A 21,232-nucleotide genomic window follows, 5' to 3' on the forward strand; every position below is an offset into this window, starting at 1 on the left:
GTTTCTAGGTCCTTCACAGAGGCCGCGGTTGCTCATTTTCTCCCATCAGCATCTCTCTCATCCCTGTGGTGTGGTGTGGTTCAAGCTGCTGCTTCGGCAGCCATTAAAAAAACAAGAGCGAGTCGTCACTCTCGCCGTCTCTTTGCCCTTCTCGCTGAGTCCATGCAGAACCGTGTTTTCTCTCTTCGACGGGAGTCGTCCCACGCAGGCTCACGGTGGTCAGACCTGCAGCGCTTCCTTGCGCCTCGTCTCTGCACTCACTGTCTTACACGACGGCTTCATCATCCGCATCTTGTGTGCGAGAAGTTCGTCCCTTTTAATGTTTGTGTAAATCTTGATGGAAAAACGCTCGTCTAGTTTCCCATTAGGTCAGTAAACACATCAGAGACGGTGGAAGTAGCTGTGACGGGCCTTTTCATGTGTTTTTTATTAAAAAAAAAATGTTTGCTTTGACTGTAACACAAAGCACTTCTGTTATTCAAATCCTATATATAGCGCACGTACACATATACATACTGAATTTGAAAGCCACATAAGTACAGTGCAGTAGCAGCCAGAGTCATCACAAAGGGCTGACAGTCGTGGAAAGATTAAACGGTACTGCACGCCCTCTCCCTCCTTAACCTCTTCATGGCCCTGTGACCGGAGAAATGTCACGGTATAACACACACACAGCGTGAAGCAGCCGGCCGAAGTTTATCTATTGTGAAAGTTTGGGGGGGAAAAAAAAATAAATCTCAAGCATGAATTGTATTTTAGTTGGATACAAGTGAGACGTAAAAGTGAACATAAAGAGAGAGAAAGTGGGTTGTTTGACAGTTCTCATAAGTATTTGTGGTCCTTCAACTTTAGATTAATATGTTGATGCGATTAAAAAAAAAAAAAAAGCTAAAAACGTAGTATCATACATACTTGTTGTTGTTGTAAGTCTCATAAACCATGAAAATGAAACCTGCTTGAATTACTCGACTTAATAAGCCAGCTGATCTTTTTTTTTTTTTTTTAAATGACTCTAGTTAGTTTAGACACATTTTAAACTTGATATGTCAACATCTTTTGGGTTTCTAGTGGAACGGCATCAGAGAAAATAAGCCGATTTTGCCGTCGTCTCAAATCCTCCATTCAGTGCAAGTTTAATGTCACACGTGGTTCGACAGAAATGAGTCTGACTTGGCGTTTTGTATTTTGCCATAGACTTGCAATTACACGAAACACAAGAGTTTTGTGCGTTGATTATTTAGCATTTGCTGAACAAATTGATGAACAATTTGAGACGTCACTGAAGCCCGCCACTGCTACAGTTGAGCTTTAAATCGGTGTGCCCCACCCCCACCCGCCAACCCCCCCCCCAATAGTTGCCCACATGCTTGTCCAGCCACCATCCACTCATCTCCGGCCAAGTCGGTGTTATCTTTGAAGTGACTTCAGAGAGATTGCTGGCAAGCTGCGGATGGCACACTCTCTCTCTCTCTCTCTCTCTCTTTCTGCGTGCGTGCGTGCGTGCGTGCGCAACTCCACATTAGCTCCTTCAGCTTTTAAAAAAAAAAAATATATATATAAATTTCCTTCAGCTTTTAATCCTCAGCAGCAAGATAATAATATATCAGTGTGCGTGTAATTACGTCGTCGTGGCTCATTTCAAGAGCATAAAGGACAGTATCACTTAGTTAATAGGCAGTGACTCGGCTCTGCTTATATGCGTGTGTGTGTGTGTGCGTATGTACCAGCTTGGCTTTATTGAATTAAGTAATGCACGTGAAGATTGGTCTCTGCTCAGGTTGTAGGAGTTTATGTACACACACGCATACCTATACAGGAAGTGGAGTCACCAGTCTACCCAACACGCCTTTTGACCTTGAAAAGAAGTGGGTGAAGTGATAAGTGAAACGCCGAATGGCAGGAACGTGCACCCTCCTCACAACAAGGGCCGAAGCCTGGAGTTGAACCTCATAGTGCGAACCACGACACTGCTATCCAGTCAGCCCTTAACGATGACATTGCATAAAACTGTTTTGCTTTTCCTGATGGGGGCTTCAGGGTTTGCTGACATCCCCACCAGTACCGAAGAATGGGGCCACACACACACACACACACACACACACACACACACACACACACACACACACACACACACACACACACACACACACACACACACACACACACACACACACACACACACACACACACACACACACACACACACACAAGCACATGTCCTCTTGCTGAGTTTATAAAAAAGTGATTGAGTGCTGCAGCGTGATAAGAGGGGAGTTTTAATAAAAGTCTTGAGATGAGCAGGCGTGAAAAGAACCCCACTGCTGGACCAACTGCTTCACATTTTAGACTCTCCTGTGTGTATGTGTGTGTGTGAGTGTGTGTTTTGTGTGCGACTGAGCAAACTTAAGAGGATGAGCTTGTGACGATGAGGCTGCTCTTCGAAGCTTCAGCGTAACTCTGAACTTGTTTGTCCGCTACCTTGTTGACATACTTTTGCACACAAATCGGATAATTTAGGTATTTTAAGAATTTCCATCTGCTTTAAGAGTTTGTCATGCATGTTGTTCCGCCTGATTTTTTTTTGTTTTTTGTTTTTTTAAAACGCAGCAGGGCTCACCATGTGCTGCTGTGGTTACCACCGCATCAGGGCGGCCTGACCTACAGTGGGCAAATTAGTAGGTGGGGATGAGCCGATGGATGGGGGGGGGGGGGAGACACGACTGAGACGATGAGCTGTTTGAAACTTTCTGTAAGTCAGCAGAACCCGGAGCCATCTTAACCACGGGGAATCCAGTGAATGTGTTCTTGTGAGTGTTGTAAGCAGCTTTACAGCTTCTATATGCTGCTGAAGAGAAAGATACAGATATAAAAGTGGAGCAGGAGCCCGGGAAGTGGAGCATATAATAATTAAAACACCAGGGATCAATATTTTTTTCTGTAACAATCTGCGTAGAGAATCGTGGGAGTATTTTGGGGATTTTTTATTTATTTATTTTTATTGAAGATTTAATTTTCTTCAAACTACTCATCCATCCATCCATCTTCTTAATCAGAGAATAAACACTTGCATTTTCTGATAATTTCCATATTTACGTGGCAACGTTTTGAAACCGACGTCACATTCCACGGAAATAGCAGAAACGCTAAACGATGCTTTCCTAACATTTGTTTGTTTGTGTAATGGGTTTTCCTTGGCACCGAGCACCATCGTTGTGTAAACGGAAACCCAAAATGCAATGAAAGTTTTCCATTTTCTCTTGAACGTTGTCCTGAGAACACAAGCTTAATGTCCAACAAATGTTTGTACTGTGGGAGGAAATCCAGATTTCCCAGTTCAGATACCTAGAGGGAGAACATGCAACCTCGACACTGAACCAAAGATAATCCTGCTTACCCTTATTATGAGCAGCTATTGTAATTTAATGTTTTTGATGAGTTTAACTTTTAACACAGACTTTTGTTAAATGTCTTTTTTCAATTTTCCCAAAGTGTAAATCCGATAAGAATCTTCGGCCACTTTTCCAAGAGAACTTTTCTACACTAAATGTCTGTGATTGGACCGGTCAAACAGAAGAGTCTTGAGAATCACAGTCATAACTAGTATATGGATGCAAAAATGTATTTCCCTACTTTCTTGTAGCCTTTGAATTTTCTAGACGTCCTAAACGGTTTCTGAGTTATGGTGTGATGTGTGATGGTATCTGTGAGGGATAAGAATAAATGAGATGAAATCCAATGTAACAACAGCTGATACTGACTTTCACCTCTTATGGAGATTTTTCTTTTTCTTTTAAATATTCAATCCCAGTAATGTGCAATTTGTTTTATATATGGAGTTAAAGTGCCACTGTCCTTTTCACACTTTTCTTTTCCATGTCCCTTATTAAAACGACATCTCAATGTCGGAAAATGGCAGAGATGTTATCTGGTGTGTGAGGCTCGGTTACATTAAAATCAGACTGGTTCAGCTTTCCTAGAAAATCACTTTTTATCTTCTTACACCCACCGAGATCAGCGACCGTCTCAATTTTTAAAATTTAATTAAATTTTTTGCCAATTTTTAAAAAGGTTGAAAAGCAGGACTGGACCCATTCGCTGGTATTGCAGATTTGTTTTCCAAGTTTTGATGAGGTTTGGTTTCACCTGAAACCATGGTGAGGACAAGGAGTGGATTTTGTTCATAATCCTACCAAGTGTTTTTTCAACACAAAACTCATTGTTCATTTTATTAGTTTTAGGGATGCTTTTTTTTTTAATTTATATGGAAGTAGAATTATGTCTGAGGCCTTCAGTAGTTCAGTTGACTACTGTGTGAATTTTGGGCCTCTTAATGATTCTTTCGGACCTTTTAGGACAATTAAAACAAATGTCCATGAGCACATAACAATTATCAGATGCATTTTGGCCTATACATCGGCTAGTATGCAGACATTACTGGATTACATTTTTTCCCCCCAATCCACATTTGTAACCTTTATCACAATATATTGATGTGCGCTCCCCAAATGATCCCCAATCAACCCAGATTGGCCTGGACTTTCCACAGATGCTCTGAGCATATTCATGTGTTTATATCCTCTTACTAGGGTTGTCACGATACCAGAATTTCAGTAGTCGATACCAGTACCTGTGATTTTCAACGATTCTTGATACTAATTTGATACGACAATTGGGAAAAAAAACAAAAAAAAAAACAGAACCCATGTACTTTTAAATTTACTAATTTATTGAAAACTGCTTCAATTATGGTCAATTATTTAACGCCACTGTGCTTCAACATCTTTTTGCACACAATTTAAATTGCAGTACCAACTGATAAACGATAACTATACATTCAAAAAAGAACAGCAGTGGCTTATAGCCATCCTGTATAAAAACAAACTATACTGTGCTTATAAATATGGTCATAGATAACAATAGTCAACTATTTTACATTCAGAAAAGAACAGCAGTGGCGTGGAGCTTTCAAGTATACCAAACAAACAATATTGTTCTTCTTATAAATAGCAAAACAACAGTGTTGTGGAGCCTGATCTCACATAACTAAAATCTCTAATACCAGGTTCCAATAGGCATAACTTGAGGATGGTAACTGATATTTGGGATTGAGTTGCTCAAGCATCTGGCGAAATCCATATTTTTCTGCTGTGTAGATGGGAACTTGGTCCATGCGCAGAAACTCTGCTACTGCCCTAGTCAGCTTTTTTGCCTCATTTGAATTTGAGTCATATTTTCTGTGCCTTTCAAAAAGCTGCAGTAATTTCTGGCTATGTACGTGTGTGACTTTCCTCCTGCTTCTCCCGGTCTGGCTCACACTGGTACTGGTACTGTAAAGGGAAAAAAACCCCAAAAACTTTTAGTTTAAATAACATAAGGTCAGAGACTGTCAGACAGTATCTTATCATGTCGCCTTTCATATAATGACGCAGACCGTATGGTTACATTACGTTAAACATCTACCCGAGGGAGCGACTGAGCGAGAGAGTAGAACCCAGCTGACGCTCATGCCCAAATGACCGAACGTAGGCATATTCGGGTTTACATAGAACGTGACACAACAGTGATAGTAAACGGAAACTCACTCACCTTGAATTCTCTAAACAAGTCGGGGTTGCCTGTCTTTGAGGTGTTTGGGCAGGTTTGACGTGCTTCCTCCTTTCCTTTGAAAACTTCTGAGGTACTGTTTGCGTGTCGGCTTGTTTGAGTCTAGAATCGCTCCGTATTCATCCGCCTCGAATGCTAAATATTTCCACACGGGACTCTTAGTATCTGTCCTGCCGACGTGTTGCGCTTTCACTCTCACTCGCTGAAGCCATTTTTTTCTAAGACGGCAGGTTTTCTTCTTCAGCGCCGCTGACTGCTCTATGCTGCTCACATACATATACTGCCCCGTCAGTTCCGCCAAGAATCGACACGGCTCGCCGAGTGAAAAGTTGTATACTCGGTTCTGACGTTACCAGAAAAAAGCAAGTATCGAATCATTTTTTTTCGTGTCGGCATCGAATTGGTACCGAAGTATCGGTTCTTGTGACAACCCTACCTCTTACGATGTCTGTGCTTGAGGGAAATTGGCCTGAAGTTTCAAAGAACTTTTCCACAATATTTTGCGGATCTCGTCAAAGAGTTGGCCACCCGTCACGTTTTCCATGAACTTCATGCTTTTGTTTGCTCAGACCTGCCGGAATCCCATCGTCTCTGGGTAAATGATGTCAAATTGACCTCAGTGTGGTCACCGTGTAATACGTAATATTCAAATGCTAATATCCAAACACAGCCTACACGCCAGTTACCTTGTTTTAATTTCAGAGATGAAAGTACGGCTAAACGCTAGTTTTGTTTTTTGTCATCTCTGAAATTTCCTCCCATGCTGTTAAAAAAACTGCAGTCGATTTGAGGTGATGGCTCTGTAGCACCGACTAGTGGCAGTCTGCTATGTCACAGTAGAATCGTGAATGAAGTACCAAGTGGATACTAGTGAGGGAACAAACTTTTAATTGCTTATCTGACTAATGGTGCAGATCTCAAGTTAGCCTTCTAGAAGTTAACATGTTTTTGTTGTCCATAGTTTTCCTTGTGTACTGTAGATATGCAAGTGGATATTCAAGGTCGGTGAATTAATGAATTAATTGAAGTGTGAAAGGTTTTTTGACATTTCTGTTCCAAAATGACTCGGTTACAGTGGCTGTTGAAAGAAGTAGCTCTCTAAATCGAGGCGTAATTTTACAATCTTCTCAGAAAGCTGTAGCACCTCTCGCTGGCGTGACTCACTCGCCGCCTGACAGTTTTTACAGGTAAACAGCCTGCCAGTGTGTGCGGCCAGTCACGCATCTCATTCTGTCAGCAGTCTCGCACAGCGAGGGGTGACGTATGCTGAACACTGTTGCCTGAGAGAGGCGGGACGCCAGTTGTGTTCCGTTGTCGTTGTGCGGCGCTGCGTTGTGCGGCGCCGGGGCCTGCCGGTGGTGGTTCGGCCTGAACAGTTGTCGACACGCAGAGTCGCAGCTGTCTCCGCGGGGCTTTGCTTTTACAGCTTGACATCAGCAGAGTGAGGGGTGGCAGGAAAACAGCAGGCAGAGGGGGGGGTATTGTCCGATCCCTCACCCCCCCTCCACCAATTTCCATGCTTATCACCTTTTATAGCTGTACGCTCACGCGCTGTAAGAAAGATGCGGCACCGACCCTCCAGGTAGTCTCCGGGGAGGTCCGCGCCTAATTAACTGCCAGCCTTTTGACGTCATTCAAGGCGTGCGGCCACCCGCTCTCTGGGCTGGGTTACCATTGTGTGTCTTGGCCCCTCGGTTCTCCCCTCAACCCTTCACACTCGCCATTTAACTATTTAACGACAGCAAGTCGTGGAATAGCGGCATAGAAGTTTGAATACCACCTGGTTATTTCTGAGACTCCTACGCCGTGGTGGCTTCCGGCGTGGTTTGGTGGGGGAACGTAAGCTTCCGGGGACCGGGGTGTCGGTGTTAGGTGTGGTGTCAATGTGGGAGCATCTGTGTGTTTACCTTTGGGGAGGGTGTGGGGGGACCACCTGTCTTGTTCTACACCAGGCCTGTTTGGACAGTTTCAGGCTATTGTAACCAGCAGTGGAGGATCTTTGGTGGTCTCTTTTCTTTTTCTCGGCTGGAAGTTTTTTTTTTTCTTCTGACTCACACACACACACACACACACACACACACACACACACACACACACACACACACACACACACACACACACACACACACACACACACACACACACACACACACACACACACACACACACACACACACACACACACACACAGACATAGTTGTGCCAACAGCAGGTGATCTGAGATTGACGGACTTCCATCACCTGTTAAGGCATAGTCTCACGAAATTACTTGAATTGATTGTGCTTGTTTAGTCATTTTTGGCGTGTTCCTATTGCCTTGTTTGATCCAGACCAGAGTTCTCTTTGTTTGGGTGATGAGAACACTCCCACAAACTCTGAACCAGAGCTAAGAAGCGATCTCTGGTCCCTGTGAAAACCTCGGTCAAACTTTTGTAGCGGACGGGGGGGATGACGTATTGCGCAATGCATTCTGGGTAGTAAACAAACAAAGCTGACGGCACGAATCAGAAGAATTGGACGCAGATAGAAAAATATGTTACAGCCAGACGTGGAATAGCGAGGAAGGAGTAGTGTGGAAGAACTTTTGTAGCGCGTAAAAGCGTTTTTGAAGGGTAATCCCTCTCGTAGCTCCCGTGGACCGTTTTAAGATGCCACTTCAGATTCCATTTCTTTGGCAACGCCACGGTTCCATTGCAGATCAAACAAACAAGCTTTGAATGAAAATAAACAAAAAAAAGAATCTTCCTTCCATTCAGGGTGAAAATGGTAAGTTTTGGCTCGTTTGCCTTCAGCCATGTTAAGTTTGGGAGTGTGTAACCGCTCTGATCGCTAGCTGCTAGCTACCGTTTACAGCTGTCAACTTCCTGTCATACGATGCCATTATGTTGAACGTGACCCTTTTTTTTTTTAATACTTTTGGGTGGACATGTTTAAGAGTGATGAGGTGCTCAGGCAAGGACTTACGATAGGCTGTAGTGTACATTTGATATAAAATATAACAAACACACACCCCATTTTTATTTTTTCTAAGTGTATATTTGTCCGGTCACGGAACTGAAGCAGCTTTGGCTATGTCCAGCAGCCTGCGGCCTGATTGGTCGAGCGCGGGGACATCATCACGACACCTACTTCACCTGTCTGAGAGTCGCTTTACAATCTATTGGCTGATTTTGATTTTCTTCTAGTCTCTTAAAAGCAAAAGCAGACATGACATTGTTTGTCCCAGTTATGTCAGTAAATTTGGCTGAGATAACATTGTTTGTCCATTTAGTTTTTATAGTGAAATATTCGACTACTAACTATTTTTTTCACAGTTATTTGACACGCACATTAAGAAAGGATAAACGTTTAACCCATAGTTAAGAGACAACAGAAGGAGTAAATCAATTTTTAATTTCACAGAGACTTTTAACAATATGAATCAAATCACTTTTCACATTTCCTCGTTTGGAAGTTTTGCAAGGAAACGTTCTTTGCAAAACTTTGATCTTGTGAAGCAGGAAAAAATCACGTGTGAGACCCACTTATCTGCTCAGGTGATGATCCAGTAGCAGCTAAACAATCCTTAATAGAGTTATGCATTGTTTCTGAAGTTGTACTTTCCGCTCAAAGAGCTCTACTGTATCTACAAAGCATGTGATCTGTTATCTGTGTGATGCATTAGAAGCCTGTCATGCTGGCGCTCTTGAAAGCTCTGGGTTTGTCAGACCTGGCTGCTGCTGACTGTTTGTGTGTTTGTGCCTACAGCCTTGCATAACAATCAAGTGTTCAGTGTCACTAACCTTCATGTTCGGAGTGAAAAGCCAATATTGGTCTGTTTGCTCAACCACGTGTTTACACTTAAACATTTTTCTGTTTCTTATGTAAAAAAAAAAAAAAAGAAATTGTTATCAAGTCTGCCAGATAATGGCAGCCTCTCTTTGCTTTATCCCCTTTTTTTTTTTTTTTTGGAGCTGCGATTATTTTTAGTGGCAGGGTTACAGGAATGAGCTCATGTTTGCATAGTTTACTGGCACGTAGTCCAAAGTCATGAAAGGGGTTTATTGTCTCGCCCGACATACCCGAAGTGTCACTTTTCTCACCCATGTGGGACAGTGCTCACGCCGGTGCACATGACACTTATTTGACTGTTCTTTTGACAGCTTCGAATTCCCTCTGGACCTGAGCTGTTTTTCACTGTGAGATGTTGTTAATTCATGGCTGGTGTGCTTGGATGCATCGCCTATGTAACTTTCCAGTGAAGGAACTTCTGATGCACTATTTGCACCAGTGAAACGGCTGCTTTTCTCAAGTGGAGGAGCTTCCCTTTTACTTCTTCGTTCACAAAAACCTTCGAACTCAAAGGACTTTTTGTCTCCTTGATGGTGCGTCGGGCTGAGGCTCGATCTTCAGAGTAGAGTTCGAATCCCAGGTTGCTTGCCCCGGTCTCTCCCACGCAGGTCTCGAAGTCTTACTGTCGTGATTCCTGTAAAAAGGAGCAGCCAAATCATCATCATTACATTTTGTCCAATTCAGTGAAAACACAGACTGGCAGTGTTTTTTCGACTGCACAGTTTAAAATGATTTGTTGCAGTGTGCTGTTGCTTGCGGCCTCATGCCGAAGTGCTGCGCCTCCTTGGCTCCGCTTAAAGTGACCTCTGCTTTTTAAAGCATGTTTGACAAATGCACGGCCTGTGATGTGGCCTCACGTTGACGGGACTCCGGCAGACTCTTAATTTAGCGCCACGCAAACCCGCGCTAAACGTCCGAGTGAAAAAGGCTGCAAATTGGAGCCATGAGCTATCCATGTGGCACCGAGGAGAAGCATGGAGAAGACTATATGGAGAGTTTCAGACAGGTAGTCTGCGCGGGATAGTCCTGTCCGTCTGCCAGAGGGGTTAAATGGCACCCGGGGGTCTGGCTGCAGCCGGAAGTACAGACCGCACGAGAAAATTAGAAAGGCGACTTAAAAGACTGGAAGAGTCGGATGACGCCATCGCCGTTTCCCTTCTCGTTTAGTTCTGGAAACAAGGTCAACTGATGGGGGGGAAAAAGTGGGGAAGAGGCGAAAAGACGGGAGGCAGCTGAGGGGGGGGGCTTGTGAAAAGGGGATGGTGGAAAGACAAGAACGAAGAGAAAGAGGCAGAGAGAGAGAGAGCAAGGGAAATGAAAAGAAAGAGGCCATTAATTTAGTGCTCTCGGAGGGATCTGAAGGTTACTGAGCTCTTTCTGCCAGGCCCTCCTGGGTTGACTGATGCCTTTGTGAGGAGGCCAGGAACCACACACACACACACACACACACACACACACACACACACACACACACACACACACACACACACACACACACACACACACACACACACACACACACACACACAGATGGTCGTTAATGGGCTTCAAAGTGAGAGCAAAATGGGAAACCTATATTTATTTCCTCTCCTGGTCTTGCTTTGCTGTGATGTGTCTAAAGATGTGGTGTTTTTTCTTTTTTCTTGCCGCTGTGGTCGGGCACCAGAGCCCTGAATGTAGAGACCCTGTGTATGACTGTTCATGTATTTTGGGACATTGTTGTGCAATGACACAGTGAAGCTATAATAAAGCAATGAGCCTCACTTATATTTTAATGTATGCAGTAGTGATTCATAGAAATTTTAAGCCTTTAAATTTAGGTGGGTTATTTAGCTTTTTTTTTTGTTGTTTATACACATTTCTATTCAGGTCGTAAAGACCAAATCCCACTACTTTTCCTCCAGGCAAACCCTGAAAATTTTATGTTTCGTGTAAGGCTTGTCGTTTTAAGCTTTGGGAGATTGTTTGCTTGTCGCTGCTTTCAGTTATCCAATCACTCACTGGGATTTATAATCCTCGTTTTCTGGTCTCTTTGTTTATATGTATTTGGGCCTTTAAATAATATATATTTTTAGAATGACACCAAGGTCGTAAAGGTCCTCCCGTGAAAGCAAATTTCCCAGGTGGTAATTGTTACTGCTGACATGCTTTCTTTTCTTCGGCAGAGGAAATGTAGTTACCCTACGCTATTCTAGTGAACTTTGTTTTTTGTTGCACCAGCTCTTTGCAGTCACTTTTTGCACAAAAATACCCTTTTGCACAGCTGCATCTCCAAAAACATGAATAGAATAAAACATTTTTAAAAAGTAGATTCAAACTGAGGCCACGTTTAAACGACAGTGGTTCAAATGAAAAAGCATCGTTACTGCGTTTTCATTTCGTAGAGGTGACGTGTCTACACTGCAACCTTTTGAAAACACTGTCAGTTTCCATGGAAACAGCAGAAATGCTGAAAACGATGTAGTTAGCATGTCGGGCCACAGATTGGAACTGTTTGTTTTTGTAATGAAACCACACATGTGTGCAGAGAACAATACACTTACATATATATAATGCACAACTGCAGCTGAACTCCAAATTGCTCCCAATAGTGTTTTATCTTTCAAGGGGTAATATAATCCAGCTTTTCAACACTTTCACATGCGTATCGTTGGTCCAAAAGCGCTGTATTCAAAGTTTACTGCCCCAAATCCAGCTTTTCCTTGATTTTCCTCCATTTGAATATTGGATCATAGGAGCTACATTCAGAATCTGCTGTGTCTGTGTGCACTGGATTGGCTCCACCCACACATGCCCAGCTTGGGAAGAGGAGGAAGTACTTCCTCTCGTGGTGCCATGTGCCAGAGCAGAGCTGCCTAATTGTGGGAGGAGTCAAAGGGAGGGGCTACCTTGATTCTGATTGGCTGAACTCCTGATGACTCTATATAGCAGGGGTGAGCATTCCTGGTCCTCGAGGGCCGCAGCCCTGCATGTTTTCCATATCTCCCTGCTCAAACACACCTGAGGTATCATGACGAGGCTCTGCGAGAAGCTTGGTAATGAGCCAATAATTGCTGTCAGCTGTGTTGATGTGAGGACACATTGAAAACGTGCAGGGCTGCGGCCCTCCAGGACCAGGAAGGCCTAACCCTGCTTTATAGGGTTTGATTTCTGATTGGCTCGTTGGAGCAACACACTTTTTAAAAACTGAAACAAGCCGGGGAGAGAGAGGACAGACTTTTTTTCACTTTTGGTGCATCATTCCAGGTATGGGGACAATTATGACTGTTGGGAAAACCTTTAGAAATTGGATTTTGCATATTTTGACCCCTTTAAGTAATGGAAATCAAAACAATAGTGTCCAGAAACCATAACTGAGATGCTGTAAATTGGTCCTTCCACTTTAGGATTACTATGATTAGAAATGAATCAATGTCTATATTTTCACTGTCACCTGAAATTCACCGCCAAAAGGATGTTTTCTCACCCTCCCAAACTCCTCAGTCACTCAGTTGTAGGTGTAAGTACAATCCGACCACATTGCCGTACGTCACTGTCGAGACGCTTTTGGGTTCGGGAGATAACCTTCAGGGTGAAGACTGAAATAAATCACTTGCTGTGGCTTTTCAAAAGTCGTTGGTCCCACTTATCAGGAGCCATCTCAGCTGGAAACATAACAGGACATGTCCACGCACACAAACCTGTACAGATTTATGACACCTGCTCAACTCCGAGGATCTAAAACAACTCATGCCTGACGGGTTTCACACACATGTTTGCAATGCCTCGGCGCTCTGTTACACACATCACTCCACACCGCCAGGGCTACGTCTCCATGCTGCTGTACTTTCGGCGGTGGTTGCAGGAGATTTGCGGCTAATACCAGAATCAGATTCACCAAAATAAGTTCTTAAGACCCGACACCTGAGATGAGACTTTACTCCCCGAATGAAGGGATTTGACTTGAAACCACAGTTTGACCTGTATAAGTATCCTGTTATAATAGGAGAGTAGAACTGAATCTGGAATCTAGTTTCCTACAGCTTTAGCTCCCTGAAAACGCTGGAATATATGAGTTTAATCATTTTTGATAGTCGGCATCTAGGGACCTTTTTTTTTTTTTTTTAATTATTTTCTTTTCTTTTCTATTTTTCAAAAAATGTCTTTTCCCCTTGTCCTGTTTGGCAGCTTGGGCAAACAATATTATGTGATTGAGAGCCTTCGGAGTCAGAACAGTTTTTGCTCTTGCAACAGGAAGAGAGGTAATTTTCTCTAAATCCAAATGTTCGTAGTGTCGCGAGTAGAAATTTCCAATTTACCCTATCAAAGGCTTTTTCTGCATCTAAGGAGGTGATAATGGCCTTTTGTTTATTGTGGTGGCAGTGGTCTATAAGATTAATTAATCTACGTGTATTGTTAGTGGATTGGTCTATAAGATTAATTAATCTACGTGTATTGTTAGTGGATTGGTCTATAAAATTAATTAATCTACGTGTATTGTTAGTGCAGTGGTCTATAAGGTTAATTAATCTACATGTATTGTTAGTGCAGTGGTCTATAAGGTTAATTAATCTACGTGTATTGTTAGTGCAGTGGTCTATAAGATTAATTAATCTACGTGTATTGTTAGTGGATTGGTCTATAAGATTAATTAATCTACGTGTATTGTTAGTGGATTGGTCTATAAAATTAATTAATCTACGTGTATTGTTAGTGCAGTGGTCTATAAGGTTAATTAATCCACGTGTATTGTTAGTGGAGTGGTCTATAAGATTAATTAATCTATGTGTATTGTTAGTGGAGCGTCGTCCTTTAATAAACCCAGTTTGATCAGGGTGTAATGATGTGGGGTGTGATTTTTTATTTTTTTCCAGTCTGCTTGTTAATGTTTTCTTAATTATTTTAAGATCTACATTGATTAGTGATATCGGCCGATAGCTAGATGGTAGTGTGGGATCTTTATCCGGTTTTAGAAGAAGACTGATATTTGCACAGTACATCATCCAGAGACCTTAAATGCTTGCACTAGACTTGCTCTCATTCAATTCATTTGAGGGGAGCCTCCCGGCTTATGCTTTTAGCTTTTTTAAAACAAAATTTTGCTTCACCCCTGTGATTTATAGCAAATGAGCTGAAAAGACGATGCTAATTGTTTTCTAAAGCCCGAACACCAAATATATCTCTGTGAACGTGTCTCGAGGAGCAGTATCTACTCGACTCGATGGTCTTGCGTGTCATTTGATTTACAGCAAACCTCATACCTCCAATTTGCGCATGCGGTACTCGTAGATTAACTTATTGGGCCCATTCTGCCTGAAATAGTGCAAATAATAATAGTGATGTTCTTCGAACTTGTCATTTATTTTTTTTTATAGCATCTTGCAATGAATTTTATTGTTCTTCCAGCAATGACCTAAAGCCTCGTTTTTTTTTTTTTTTTTGACATGCCAACGATCGTACTCGTTGGCAAAACTGTAAGCATGTTAGAAATTTCCCACAAAGGTGTTGAAAGGACTTTGTGGTTCCTACAGCCAGGAAGTTCCTCTTTAACATTGTTTTTAAAAGTGAACAGCTTTAATGCATTAATACTAAATGGGTCCTTTTATGGGAATGAAATGAAAACACAAAGAAGCGGTTCCCAGCTGTGGTCTGGGGGTAATACCTTAGAAACTTGATAAAACTACTTTGGCTTGAAAGCCACAACAAAGATACATACTTTTTTTTTTCTTCTTCAAAGTTTCGTGCTCCTCTTCAACTTGCAATAATGTCTTTTAACCAGTGGGTTTCTGTGTCACTGGACAAAAAGTGTTTAAATTCAGTTGGATTGACGCAGCAAGAGAATCTGATATTGACAACAGTTGCAGCTTGTTGCACTTTTGTCTTTGAGACTTGCAGGGGAAGGAAAAAAAACACTTTCTCTTGCATGTGTTGCAAAAAATGGCCGTCACAAAACTTTGTCCATATTAGGGCTGCAACAACGAATCGATAAAATCAATAAAGTTCGATTATTAAAAGTGATGGCAACGAATTTCATTATCGATTTGTTGTGTCGCACGATTTATGCCGTTTACTTCACCTTCGGAGCTTTAGCAATGCTGGCTCACCGAAATAAAGGAAAAAAAAACGAACAAAAAAACCTCAACCTGCAGAGCGAGTTAAACGCAGTTAGGCGGAGGCAGAGTGGAGGCTGTACAGTAGAACCTCTGATGAGTGGACCCAGTAAGAGCGGACACCGCGTACTGGGCGGACGCGTCACTGTGCACGGACACACATTTACCTGTAGAGAGACCTTAATGAGCGAACAACCTGCCGAATGCGGACAACCGACTAATTTTCTTGGCAATTTTTCAAGCTGAGCAACACTAAAATGGCCAAATACTTGGGCTGGACCTGATTATTGGAATATTCAGATGTTGTGTCAGGGGATTAGTTTTGAGATGTGAATTATCACCGCCTTCCCGCAGCACGGTGCTGCTCTGTGAAGCTCCTCCCCATTAGTTTACAGCAGAGAACATAAGGCCCTTGGGCCAAAACTGACCAGCAAGATGCTCCAATCTGGTCCCACCAAGCAAGGTGGTTATATAGGATTTATCCAATTTTTTTTTACATTTCACTGTATTTTGAACCACAAAATGTAATTAAAATTAACTTTATGTTAAGATTGTAGTCATTTTTAGTACTAAATGTTTGATCTTGCAAAAATATAGACGATTTCATTACGTTATAGCAATATTTTACCCGTCTGGCCCACTCGGGATGAAACTGGACTGTATGTGGTCCCGGAAGTAAATTAATTCTTATTCAATAGTTATTTTGTATACATCTTATATCCATGTGTATATACAGTATGTCACAAAAGTGAGTAAACCCCTCACATGTCTCCAAATAATTTATTATTTCTTTTCATTGGACACTACTGAAGAAGTGTCACTTTGCTACACTCTGAAGTAGTCAATGTACAACTTGTATAACTGTGTAAATTTACTGTCCCCTCAAAATAATTCAATACACAGCCATTAATGTCTAAACCGCTGACAGCAAAAGTGAATACACCCCTAAATGAAAATGTCGAAATTGGGCCCAAGTGTCAATATTTTGTGTGGCCGCCATTATTTTTCCAGCACTGCCTTAATCCCCTTGGGCATGGCGTTCACCAGAGCTTCGCAGGTTGCCACTGGAATCCTCTTCCACTCCTCCATGACCACGTCACGGAGCTGGTGGATGTTAGAGACCTTGTGCTCCTCCACCTTCCGTTTGAGGCTTCCCCCCGCAGATGCTTAATAGTGTCTGGAGACATGCTTGGCCAGTCCATCACCCTCACCCTCAACCTCTTTAGCAAGGCAGTGGTTGTCTTGGACGTGTGTTTGGGGTCAATATCATGTTGGAATACTCTCCTGCGGCCCAGTTTCCATAGGGAGGGGCTCATGCTCTGTCACAGTACATGTTGGCATTCATGGTTCCCTCAATGAACTGTAACTCCCCAGTGCCGGCAGCTCATGCAGCCCCGGACCATGATACTCCCTCCACCATGTTTAACTGTAGGCGAGACACATTTGTATTTGTACTCCTCACCTGGTTTCCGCCACACACGCTTGACACCGTCTAAACCAAATAGGTTTATCTTGGTCTCATCAGACCACAAGACACGGTTCCAGTAATCCATGCCCTTAGTCTGCTTGTCCTCGGCAAACTGTTTGCGGGCTTTCTTGTGCATCATCTTTAGAAGAGGCTTTCTTCTGGGACGACAACCATGCAGACCAATTTGATGCAGTGTGTGACGTGTGGTCTGAGCACTGACAGGCTGACCCCCCACATGGTCTGACCCTCCCCACCCCTTCAGCCTCTGCAGCAATGCTGGCAGCACTCATTCGTCTGTTTTCCAAAGACAACCTCTGGATATGACGCTGAGCACGTGCACTCACACACGTGTTCTGAGTGGAACCTGTTCTGTTAAACTGCTGTATGGTCTTGGCCACCATGCTGCTGCTCAGTTTCAGGGTGTTGACAATCATCTTACAGCCTAGACCATCTTCATGTAGATCAACAACTCATTTTTTCACATCCTCAGAGAGTTCTTTCCCATGAGGTGCCATGTTGAACTTTAACTTTAAATGTACAGTTATACAAGCTGTACATTGACTACTTTACAAAGTGTTATTCCTTCAATGTTGTCCAATGAAAAGATATAATAAAATACTTGCAGAAATGTGAGAGGTGTACTCACTTTTGTGACATACTGTTATGAACTTGTATTGTATAAATCTTTGTATTGGTTAAGTCATGTGCTTTAAAATAACCATAACATATTTGGTGTTTGGTTCATTCAATATCAACTGGTCCCACCCGTTAAAATATTTTTGGGTTTTTCTTCCGATTAATCGAAAACATTATCGACCGATTAATCTATTCTTAAAATAATCATTAATTGCAACCCTAGTCCATATTCTCAGTCCCTTTTAACTTTTCGCTTTTGACATAAGCTGTGAATTACTATACACCGTCATAGCGTCTTTGCCAACTTGATTACTATTAGTGTAGAAGCAATCACCTTGTCTTTTCTTGTCTGGCATTATTATTATATTGCATATTCATTCGAAAGCTGAACTCTTGAATGCTCCGTTTTGTGTTGGCTGATTGAATGATTTTACTTTCTTACAAACGATCCGTTAAATGACGAAGAATTATCCGTTTGTGGGGAAGATTTGTGCTTGTGTGTCCGAATCAGCTCCACCTTGTGTTGTTTCTCTGTGTTTGCAGGAGTTCGGGGCAGTGCCGAGTGCTCGTGCGGGAGGAACCACTTCACGTGCGCGGTCAGTGCGTTCGGGGAGTGTACCTGCATCCCTGCCCAGTGGCAGTGCGACGGAGACAACGACTGCGGCGACCACAGCGACGAGGACGGATGCAGTGAGTCTTCCTCCTGTTAGCCCTGCTCTCACGTTTCACTGAAATAGACCAGTAAAACAAACATTAATAAAGGGTTCAACCTCGTATGCATGTTTTCATGTTGGTAAAAAAAAAAGGAAATGGTCACATGAATATTTAATTTTTTTTAAAGTTACTGAAAGCCTTAATGGGTACTATATTTGTTCGTCAATGTTTGACCGTTGCTGATGCAATCCAAACACACAATCCTTTTATTGCTTTGCTAAAGGAATAGAATAGAATAGAACATAAACTTTATTGTCATTGTTACCAGCAAAAACTCTTTTTGAGTCTGCTAGTTTGGTTTGAATGGCCCTGTATCATTTGCCTGATGGCAGCAGTTCTTACAGGGAGGTGGTGAGGCGCTGTTTCTCTGGTTAGACTGCCTACATGCTTACAAATCCATGTTTTTCATCACATTTTTGACAAGTTGATGTCACTAAAATCATTTTAAATGAAGCTTGAACTTTACAATGTCATCTGGCCTCGAAACATCGAATGACCAATATGCACGGTCTCCTTGAGCAAGGCATTAAATTCCTCCCCCTCCCCACAGCAGAGACGGTTTCTGGCAGCTCCTTGAGAGAAAATTCGCATTTCAGATTTTCGCCGTGAAGATAGTCTGTTGAGCCAGTTTCACTGCATGGATTCTGTAGAATCATTAAAAAAAAGAAAAAAAGTATAATTGACCTCATATGGATCCCATAATCACCCAGTCTAACTGTGAATGGGTCACTGCTCAGGCGGGGTTGTATTTCTGAGAGATGCTTTGTGTGGCGTGTGCAACCAGATGCAGAAGAATGCTTGAGTGACTTCTGGCACCAGATGAAGTTTGGCTGGAGGAAAAGAGTCAGATGCAGCAGATGCAGACAGAAGTATTTTCCTGCAGAACATGTCAGTTTGTCAAGTGGAGGAGATCTTCCCTGCTCCTCTTTTACGGTTCTCTGCATTGATGTGATATGCCTTTTTGAGTGAACAGGAAGAAGGCGGTGTTTGTGTTTCCACATAATCCCTTTTCAACACTTTTTTATTTTGATGATAAACTCGCCTTTTCATGTAGCAACATCCCGTCTGGCTCAATCTTCTTGGCAGGTCTTGTGGCTTCTTTGAATAACAGGTATGTTACTCAAGGAACGCAAGTATGGTCCAGACCAGGGCTCTGCAACCTTTAAGACCAAAAGAGACATTTTTGCATTTTTTCTACCAAATAAAATTAGTTTGGATCCTCAAAATATGTTAAATATCTGAAATAAAGAACTAAACATCTAAAAACATCTATTTACATTTTTTTTTAAAGGACGTCGCATTCATGCCGTTTCACATGTACAATTCAGATTATTTTAGCTTTTGTAGCTGATTTTAACAAAAAAAAAAACTGTCACAGAATTTTTTTTTCACCTTAGTTATTTTGATTATCTTAGCCATTTATAGCCGCTGTGAATTTTTCTAATCGTTTAAACAGCTTTACCTATATTAGCAATTTTAGTCTTTTTAAGTGATTTATGCATTTTTGCTTTTTTCCTTGTTTTTCTTCGTCGTTTTAGCTTTTCAATACACTTTTTGTAATTCCAGCTGTTTTAGCTGTTTTAGTTTTAAGCCAGGAAATTAGACCATTTTGGTTTGCATGTAAAATTCATGTGAACAGGCAGTTCGATTGATAACCAGTTGTGCTACTGAACACAGCTCAATGTGTTTCACCATTTCTCTGATACTGTATCTTCTGAATCTGAGACTGAAGGTGCTTGTGTTTCCGTTTTGTTTGACACTCCTTTCTCGTGTGTGTGTGTGTGTGTGTGTGTGTGTGTGTGTGTGTGTGTTTGCGTTCATTGTGTGTGTGTTGCAGTTCTTTCCCCATCAGTCTCCCTCTTGTTACATTAAGCTGGTTAGGGGAGGGGAGGGGAGGAGAGTGCCATCGATCTGCGGCCGTTTGAATGTTCAGCGACTCTAATCGCCATGGATTGATCTGCATCACATCACGTATTTAAGGAGACACATTGAAGCGGCTGACAGATATCAGAGCCTATGGCAGAACCTTCCTAATCCATTAGTACTGTCTGATCGATCCTCTTTGTTGCTGGATGCTTGTTCTCTTGGAGTTACTCCAGCCAATCTTGCAATCGCAGATCAGGGCCCACAGATATTCAACCCATTGTAGTGGACGTCCACTGGAACCTGTCGGATAAGGCCACACACACGCATTCCGTCTGCGTCATTTGCAATAGTTTTTTTTGTGTGAAAAATGTGTATTCCAAACCGCAAGTGTCCACTTCAGCTTGACTTATTCAAACATTTTGCTGTTTAGTAGCAAAGAAGCTCTTGTTGCTTGATTTACGCCAAACGAGAAACATTTGACATGATGGTATTTATTAATTTAATTCCCATGGCAACCTGGGTGATTGCCATGTTCATATGGAAACAATTAATCCATGACCATTTTTAAAGTTTACGTCAGAGGTATTTATTTCGTCGGGATACCAAACATTCCCTGATAATGTACACTCGTATCTCCGCAGACGTCCGATCTTCATGATGAACAATCTATTAAGGAAAGGTCAGGCTTTACACATTTTTACTGCTCTCAGGCACTCAACTCATTAGCTTTTTACAAAGTGTGATAATAAATTGCAAATGCATATTGATTCACTCGATGAGATCACAGGCCGCCGAGTTGGACTTAATTAATTTGGGTTTGCATGTAGGGGAAAATACAGTTTTCTGTATCTGAGGTTTAATTTAAGGAGTGCTTGATATTCTTTCCACTCGTTTTGGTTTCGGTTTGCCCACATTGCTCTCATGGTGGAATTTCTACCATCAGGTTAAAGAATGGTAAAGAAGTGCACACATAACAGATGTTGTGACACAACATAAATGCCATCAAAAGCATTTCTAACAACTA

General features: G+C 42.1%; 1 protein-coding gene across 1 annotated transcript in view; it reads left to right on the plus strand.

Moving 5' to 3' along the window:
* lrp4 (low density lipoprotein receptor-related protein 4) overlaps window positions 1–21,232 on the plus strand; it is a gene marked incomplete at its 3' end in the record, with an annotated part of 180,773 nt that overhangs the window by 61,109 nt on the left and 98,432 nt on the right. The window contains exon 2 of the mRNA XM_080493399.1: window positions 18,172–18,318. Within this exon, the coding sequence (XP_080349525.1) occupies window positions 18,172–18,318 (147 nt within the window). The remainder of the gene's footprint in view (window positions 1–18,171; window positions 18,319–21,232) is intronic.

This window comes from Lipophrys pholis (assembly GCF_963383615.2).
Source record: "Lipophrys pholis genome assembly, chromosome: 2".
Classification (NCBI taxonomy): Eukaryota; Metazoa; Chordata; class Actinopteri; order Blenniiformes; family Blenniidae; genus Lipophrys; species Lipophrys pholis.